At 29.3% G+C, this 9624-nt stretch overlaps 1 protein-coding gene across 2 annotated transcripts in view; it reads right to left on the reverse strand.

Moving 5' to 3' along the window:
• Positions 1-9412, reverse strand: part of dpr12 (defective proboscis extension response 12) — a 49036-nt gene extending 39624 nt beyond the window's left edge. For both annotated transcript variants that reach the window (XM_070636134.1, XM_070636126.1), the window contains exons 1-2: positions 8865-9412; positions 520-1234 (exon numbers count right to left, since the gene is read on the reverse strand). In XM_070636134.1, coding sequence (XP_070492235.1) covers positions 520-595 — 76 coding nt within the window. In that variant the 5' untranslated portion in view covers positions 596-1234; positions 8865-9412. The remainder of the gene's footprint in view (positions 1-519; positions 1235-8864) is intronic.
• Positions 9413-9624: the final 212 nt, after the last annotated feature.

The raw sequence follows: 9624 nt of genomic DNA on the forward strand, positions 1-9624 counted from the left end.
GCGAGTAGCACTTATTAAGCGACAATATGTTTCCCTTAACCCTTCAAACTCTCCGAACGACAAAAAGAAGGAAAAAAGGCTTCGTGACTTCGTTAAGGCTAAGTTACGAACACATTAATTAACGCTAAATAGAAGACATCCTGAAATGCTGCCCAATGGAGGTTTAATCGATATTAAATCCTGCTCCAAAACGGTGTAACTTTGCTATAGTATCAAATTTAAACTGAATCTAGCAACATCTCAAAGACACATCGACCTTGGGCAGAATTCTTAATCGATAACCAATTTGTGCTATTTAAGCACCTTCGTGTGGTTTTTAAAAGGCAACAGAGGAACTTATTTCATTTGTTTCGCTCAAATTTAGTAATATCAATAATCATCAACCAGCAAACAGCTGAGCATAACTAGATTACCATAGATTATCAAAATAACCACCATATGTGTACAACTCCCAACAAGACAGGTTCATGTAGCATTCATAATTGAGAACATATATTTAAAATATGTAAAATAATTTACCTGGTTCCATAGTTGCTGCAAATAATAATGTTGGCAGACATAAAACGATAATCCTTTGTAAATCCAACAAGCACATTTTTGTTGATGATGGCAAGGCTATTGTTGCTCTCCACTTCTTTAATCCACTCTGAATAATTTTAATAATTTTTATACTTTTTTTCTTATTTTTTCACGTATATAACAAAATTTTTTGTATTATATTCTGTGTTATAATCTGTTTTTCCTCAATAAATCCCGAAGGATGAGAGAGAAAAACACTCAATCATCTATTTATGAATTTCATAAATGAACACACTATGTTTCCACACTAATTCCATTTTTTCTCATTTTCTCTTTCTACTTATTTCTGTCCCTCCTTTACCCTTCTTAATGTTCTTTGAGAAAATATTTTTTATGTTATAAAAATTTTTGCAACATCATTTTTATCATTCCACTTGTGAATTATGTATGGATTATGATCCTCACTTTTTTCTTATTTTTATTATGATAATACATACACTGTGAGATGTCGGAGGATAAAAATTGTGTTAGGTTGATATTATTATTATTTATTCCTGCTTCTTTTCCTTAATGAATCTAACACAACAAACGAGATGAAAAAAAACTGCAAGTATCACTTAATTTTCTTTCGTTTTTCTTCACACTTTTCTCTTTCATTCACAAACCGTCTTATAAGCACTTCACATTCCTCATCCTTCTCTCTGGTGAATATAGCCTAGGATATAAATAGAAAAAGATAGAACATATAGACATGTAGAAATACACAAACACATCTAGAGCAGAAAGAAAAGCTTTAAAAGCTCTTAATTTCCTTGATATATGCCGGCATATCAATGCCTTTCGAATCTAATCGAGTCGAGCAATTTGCTGGCAGATTTTTTCTTTCCTCATCTCTTTTTTTTCTCCTTCGTTTCATTCGAATTTTTCGCAATTTCTATTGAATTTGAATTGTAGAATAAATTTACATTCGATTATGCTCATCAAATTTTGATTTTTATTTTATTATGGAGATGAACACAAAAAAAGAGCAGAATTCAAAACGGGAAGGAGACAAAAAGAAGACAATTGAATTAAATATGAGTGGGAAAAAAATTTGAGACCAGCTGTCGAATATATTGGAATGTTTTAAATTTCCTCTCTCCTTTTTTGTGTCTCATCTCTCCTGTTTTGGGTTTTCTTCTTTTTGTTTGTACATGGATTACAGGGTTGGTTGTTATAAAGGATTGTTTTGTTAGGGAACACACAGGATGTGGAGGTTAAGATGATGGGGATCAATAAGAATGTTTGTATGTTTGCTTTTAAGGGACTTTAATATGTATAAAAGGTGAGCTTTTGAAGGTTGACGTACTTAAAATCATACCATTGCTGTCAAGACACTCCTCAACCCCAATTCTCCCTCATAAGCCATTTTAGGCCACCCCTTCCCTCCATCAGTGTGGGAATCCGTCTTAATTGAAATATTTGAGACGGATTCCTACTCTAATGGAGAGCGTGGGTGGTCTAAAATCACTCATGAGAGAGTAGGGGGGAAAGGTTGCATTGACAGCTATGAAATGACTGAAAGTACCACATCCTTAGATTCACAAAATAGATTTAGAGAAAATTATGATAATTTTTTCAAAATTATTAATTAGAACATTGTTTTAAAAATTAAAAACGTGGCATCATTATCCATTATTGATGATAAACAGTCCATAAAGTAAAGTAAATTAAATTGTAAATTACTCAATCCTTCCAAGAATTTTCCACAAAATATTTTACTCCAATTCAATGCGCACTCATGCTACTTTATGGCATAAAATATTCCGCAATGCCGCTTTCAAAAATTTATATTTCTTGGAAGTTCATTTTACTCCTTTTCATCCTTCCTGTCATTCCCCCCATCCCTGATCATTTCACATAAAATTTATCTGATTTGAAAACAACATCAATGAGTACCACAAAACCACGTTAGCACATACTCATATTATTAACCTACATTTAGACTATTATTACTGTTTTCGAAGTAAAATTGACAAATTATACTTGAAAAATTTTAAAAGAATTTTTTGTGCTGACTAAACAACTCTGTGAGGATGTATAAGAAATGTGGTACATGAGAAGAAGGATTATGCCATAAATTTCAGCCTCACTTCTTCTGTTTTTTATTATGATGGAATAAAAAGGAAACAAGAAAAAGAAGAAATTTGACACGAGAGTATCGAGATGACAAAATATATTATTCAGATTACATTTTGCACGTGAAAAAAATTAAGAAAGAAGGAAACATGTTTTTCATATTTTGAATATTTTTCATGTACCTAGAAAAAGAAAAAAGAAACTTTTCAATTTTTTGTTCCTAAAAATAAGCAAGTCAAATACGGAAACAACAGAATACACAGCATAAAAGGTAGGAATTCCGTCAAGTATCGGACACTCTAATTGTTTTTTGATTTAAAAACTTTTTTACTTTAAAAGTCTTTCAGACATGCTCATAATTTGATTATATTCCACACTCCCATAAGCTATTTTCAGAGTAATCGATTGAAAAAAAGTTGGATGGAAACTTTATTATGAAATTGATATTATGAAAATATTGAAAATTGGTTTGACGTATTTCAGTTTGATGATGAACTTTGAGGGTTTGGCCTGAGGTGAAACAAGTTTGAAGGAAATGAAATTTTATTCGATTTTTATTTGAATTTATTTTTGTGAAATTGTTGAATGTTAGTAAACATTTGTTGATTAGTTTGAAAAGTTTTCTTTATTTTTGAGTTAAGATGAAATTTATTGGAAGTAGGAAGCAGGAAAGCTTAATTTTGCAAGGTATGGTTTTTTCTGATTTAGTAAACATTTTCAAGTATTTATAGAAGCATTTAAGATGTGGAAAAATGTGCAAAAGCTTGCTTTCCTTGCAAACCATGCAATTTTGCTTCATCATGCAGCAAAGTGCACCATTTAGCAGTCGCAGCCAATTGAAACCATAACCGTTAGCAACACAAGGATCAAAGTTCAAATAAATTCCATAATAATGTATCCCAAAGGATAGACAATAGTCATTAGAATACAACTAATCCACAGGGTTGATGATCTTTTTATGAACTGAAAATTAGTTGATAATAATGACTATTGTTTGTTCATTTTGATGACGAAAAATGAAAATTGACTCAGTGGCTCACTTGGGTATTTGCCTACTTTATGACGGTTGGGTTGTATTTGAGTGTAGATGAAGTAAGAGTATCAAATCTTCTTCAATAAATTGTTTGAGATTTCCAAAAATAAAATTTGAACAGTCGACAAAAAAATATTATAAAATTCCAAAACAAACTCAAAACTTAAATATTGACATTTGCATCAGTTTTCGCTAGTTTAACGTCATTTAAGCATCTTAAGATCTCATCAAATTAAATCAACAATTTAACAACTAAAATTTTCTAACAAAAACTCTCCCAAGAACGCCAGATGCTGCAATTCATCAAAAAACTACTGAAAATTTCTCATAATAAATTATTAAAATTCACAACATTCCTTCCATTTGAAGCACAAAAAAGAATGCAATTTAATTTAAAAAAATGCAAATGTCACAATGATCGCCAAACGTTTTCCATTCCATAAAATTTCATTCAATTAAATGATTTTTTTCCACTCATTCATGGAAAATATTTGCCATGAATAAATGCATCCTTTCAAGTACAGTTTAATAGCTGAATTAAATTGCTCTCCATTTCACTTTTCATATTGCTTTGAACTTTAATAATCAAGAAAATTGTATTCAGTTCAAAAACTCAATCATAACGAAGTGCTCGTTCCAAAAAAGCAAGAAGAAAACGACGCTATGATAATAATACAGATAATTACTTTTGGTCTTGGAACATTGCCATCATTATTTATCAAACTTTTTATTTCATTCCAAAAGCAGTTTTTGAAAATTGAAAATTTCTCGTTCAGAAATTGATAAGCTGTGTCGGCTCGAGTTGGAGGAAAAATTGGAAAATTTAATTCAACTTGAAACTAATTAGAGTTGATACTTCAGCCTACGTGAGGTTATTTATCAAATTAGATGAAAAATAAAAATAAACTCAAAACAGTTTAAAATTTTATAGATCTTGAAAATAGAATTAATTAGGTAGCAACTGTAAATTTAATGATTGAATTGTTTCGATGTAACATTTCTGGTTTCGATGAAGATGAAAGATGGTTTTGTGGTTTTGATGGGTAGATAATTAATTTTGTTATGAATCTTGAAAACGCAGAAGTTTAGTTGAAGTCGGTTAAATCATTAACAAAGGCAATTTGTTATTGTAAAGTTGCTTTGAGTTTTAGATATTGTTATTTTAAATTAAAATTTGTTTAAAATGTTAAATAAACAAACTCAGTTCAGATTAATAGAGTTGAGTTGACTTAAGTCAATTCGAATTGACTTCCTTACATAAAATTCAAGTAAATTTTAGAGTTTTCTGGTTACTAATCAACCTATTGTGTTTTACAAAGAGATATAAATTCTCTAAATTGTACAAAATTGCTTTTGTTTTCATGTTCGAACAAGTAACCAAGGTCAAGTCACATTTTGTCGTATTTAGTAAAATCCAAGTTGTTCAAAATTATATTGAACTCAAAAATCCTTAAAAATTGGCAACTTTAAAAGTCTTCATACAAATATTGAAATTTTTTACAATTTTAAATTTCAAAAAAATAGGTTAGAATCATAAACTTTCGCAATTTTTACGATCTTGTCAGAACCTTGAATAAGATTTCATTTCATAACTCAAATTCAAAAATCATTAATTATTTAAATAGTTCAAAATTTTTAATTCAATTCTGAAAAATTAGCTCAAAAATTGAAACATTATCGACAGATGTGTAACTAATTGTATTTATCAAATTAATAACAATCAGCAAATTGCAGCAAATCGAAATGAATAATTTGTTTAAATTATAATTTATGTTAATTGAACAATTACCAAATAATGAATGGAAGTTAATCCAAATCGATTGAATTTGAAAATCAAAAATGACTCGAATAATTTCCAAATAAATTTTAAATATTTTCAAACATAATTATTGCAAATCTCAAAAAAATTGTTCTGTTTTGAATAATATGTGCTAATTTTAATTCAACAGATGAATAAATTAATGCAAAAATCAATTTTTCCCAGAAAATGTTACTAATTTGACTGTAAAATATAGGTGAAAAAACTATCGTCATAATATGTTAATTAAAAGTTTCATAATTGCAATGAAGCAGCAAAAATTCGCATTTTTCTACGAAAAAAAAAGTCTACAGTAATCATTACACATTTATAAACATGAACTGTTAATTAAAACAAGTTTGCATATTTTTTCCCCGTTCTGAAAAAATTCCCTTTTGGATTTTATGGTGTTAAAAGTTCATTGAAACTTTTTTTATATTTTACAAAACAATTTTTCCTCCCTGTTCTCTGGAGATTGAACAAATTACGCTAGAACAACTCGATTCCGGAAGCTGCCGCGGTTTGAAACAGAAAAAAAGCTTTTTTTTCGCAAATCATTTTATTTACACCGAACAGCAAATTTACTGAAAATAAGCAAAAATTTTTTCAACTTTTTTTATTTCTTCTATTTTTCTTTCCGCTTCTTCTCTCTTTTCCTTCAACCGACAACTCGTATTATTCTCGGAAAATGAAATGAAGAATTTTCTCATTCACTGAGTGATGAAAATAAAAGAAGGAAAGAAAAAAAAACTTTTTTTACTGTCTCATATCATCTATAAATAAAATAAAAGTATACACACTGAGTCATGTTTTTAAGGGTTTCATTTTTTACGACCGTATAGTGTAGTTGTACATTATTTGTATATAATAAACAAATTTTCTCTTTATATCGAGGAGAAAATGTTCTACGAATATGTTGTCATCAATTTTGACATGATACAATAGTTTTATTCATGCACAGGATGACCAGAAGTTTATTTTATTATTATTGAATGATATTTTATGGATATGGACTCAATATGGTTGAGATACTCAATATAGATCTCTTTGAATTGACCCAGAGTTAATTTAGGATGAGTATAACAGCTTCTATAAATCAATAACAAGTACCGAGTAGTCGTCATTGTATTATTGTGTTTAGGGCACCTTGGCAGATGTGGGAACTATGTTATAGTAATATACTTGAATTGTTTAATATCAGGACTACACTGCCGATCTTGTGTAGCTCTTTTTTAAACCAGACGTGATTTAGATTCTAAATTTCTTGTTAGACAAGAGCTACTTCTTTACGAGAGAGAGTTGTTCCTCAAACATTGGGTTTAGTAGTTCAAAACCAATATCAACAATATTAAGACGACAATTACATACTAAATGCTCATAACCAATCAAATGGAGATCAATGCTAATAATTTGAGTAGATAATAGACTCAGATCAAGAACTAAGGAACCATAAGTGATTTCAGTTCTGACAAAACGATAACAAACCAATCGATAGTCACCCAATACTCAACCCATCCCATCCCTCATCGGAAATATCAACTCGCAATTTTCCTTTTTATTCTGAAGGGGTTAAATAATATCATTATTATTTTTGTCCCAAGATAAAATGTCATTTAATATATATATTTTTTGCTCCACGCAATTCATTTCAATGATCAGCCATTGTTAAAACATAAAAAAGGAGAGAAAATAATATATTTTATGTATTTTGTGGCACAATAAAAATTTAATTAATATTGTTATTTCTCCTTAAATCGGCGGCTCATTTATGAACGCATTGTACTGCTATTTTATGTTTTTGGGCATGAAAGGAAGTATTTATCGATTTTTTTTTATCGACATACGGTGATTTAACGTTTAACGAAAGAAGCGAGGAAATTTCTCGATATGAAAAATATTTTGTATCCTTGAATAGAAGTATAGACGTTTGTTTGCTATTTTTAAATAAAGAGTTTAGGATTTCCGATATTTAATGAGTGTGTTGATGGAAAAAAAAGTTTATTTCCTGTTTGAATATTTTAAAAAATAGTTTTAAGGTTTTTCATTTTTACTTCTTTTCATGTTTTGTCATATGAAAGCATAAAACAGCATGGAACCCGATTGGCACAAATTTTTCTTGACATCCAAGTACCTGACATGGTATGCACGAGGCAGTTAACACGAAAATTGCCACTTGTGCGCCCTATGACAGTCAAGAACAATTTAAATCGATCAGGTTTCATTGCATTTTGTGGCAATCTTTTTCAATTTTAATATTAGCTGCCACTTCGATGACATTTGGTCGCCACTTGGGGCGCATGTTGTCTAACTTGGATGTCATGTGACCACCTTCTGATTCCCATGAAAAACGTCAATCGGGAACCTCAAATTAATTTTAATTAAATACCCATTTAATTCCACGAATAAAAGTTCAAGTTTAATTGAAAATAATTAAAATAGACATTTGCTAACGAAGTGTTTTTCAACCAATCTCAGCATAAATATTAAAATGCAAAAATCAACGGAAATAAAATGATTTTTTTTAAATATTTGTTTGTTAAAAAATGCATGCAATGTGAAAATTTTATGTAGCTGACTTTAAACTATATTGAATTTTTTTAATTTCAGAAATTGGTTGGTATTGTCAATTATCAAGGGGGGAGACCATGAATCATAATTAATCAAGAGTCAGGCACTATCAGAGCTGGAAGTCGACTCGGATTTTGTATGGAAATTTGACTCGACTTCAGAATTCCAATCAAATTCGAGCTCAGGACACTATCATAAAAATTGTAAAAATTCCATCCAAAAATCACTTATATTCCAACAACATTAACATCCCATATTCCACATTTTACATCTATATAAACACACATTTCCCTAAATAACATTCGACAAAATAACATTTATAATAGAACTGTCAATAAATCCGACATTTTCCTCTAATGACAAATTGATTGATAAACAATTTGACAATATCATTGATTTTTGATTAATATTGATCATTTCCACTCAATTCTAATTGAAATGTGGATTTGTTAATCGACCACAATTTTTGAACTATGTGTGAAAAAAATGGCATCAATACACGTCAATCCGTCTAATAAATCAACTAATCGTGTCGAATGAAATCAAAAACAAAAACATCCGTTTCAACTCAAAAAAATAATTGAAATCCCATTAAATCCTTTCATGACATCACAAAAATATTTCCATTTCCTTATGTTATTTATTTTTAGTCTACCAAAATACGACTCGAAATTCCCAAGAAGGAGAAAAAAATCTGTCAACATCAGCCGGAAATGTTTTAAATATTTTCTCTCTCTTTTAAAAGCTCTTAAAGCTTTCTTTCCGTTCTCATAAAAAAATATGTCATCAAATAAAATGCATGAAAAAAGGAAATAAACATTCACATACGTTATAAGTTACGAGATAAGCAAATGACTTTTAATTCACATGAATTTTATTATTCCAACATGTGCTCACTTAATCCATGAAATAACTAAATAACTTGAAGTAAATCCTCAATGTAAATCACTAACATCATTACAGTTACACCTTTCGTTTCAAAAAAAAAAAAAAGTTTGTGCTTACTACACATAAGTATAAACATAAACGGAAGAACTGAAATATTTTCTTTTTACTTTTATTTTATTTTATTTTTTTTTATTTTTTCACATACTCGACATAAACTTTTATTCGGTGCTTGGCTCTATTCCGCTGACTTAACTATTTCAACATTCATTAAAAAGTCATTTTTGCTGATTTTTGTTTAACTTTTAATAAATTTTTCCGCTCATTGTAAAGTTTCCGATTAAAAATTTTCTCATTAAACACAAAAAAAAAATTTTCTTCGATTTTTGCGGATTTTTTTTTTTTCTTTATTTTGCCTTTTTCACTACACAAAAATTTTTTTTTTCTCCGTTAAAAAGGAGCGCGACAAAATTAACTTGTTATCGGCACGAATGTTTGAATATGACTAAATCACTTTGAATTACTTTCGGTGGTAAAAGTTTGTGCGCGAACATGCGCAATTGGTGGATGAAAAATCGTCTAAAATGAACAAATCGTCGAATTTTATTTTGAGGGGAAATTTTCATTTTTCTTTTTTTCCGATGTCATATGATACATAAACAAATAATGGTTTAAAGTTTTCCGCTTGACTTCCGAAAAGATG

Source organism: Chironomus tepperi, unplaced genomic scaffold (assembly GCF_022539635.2).
Source record: "Chironomus tepperi strain 1889 unplaced genomic scaffold, CSIRO-AGI_Ctep_v1 contig_11, whole genome shotgun sequence".
NCBI classification, from domain to species: Eukaryota; Metazoa; Arthropoda; class Insecta; order Diptera; family Chironomidae; genus Chironomus; species Chironomus tepperi.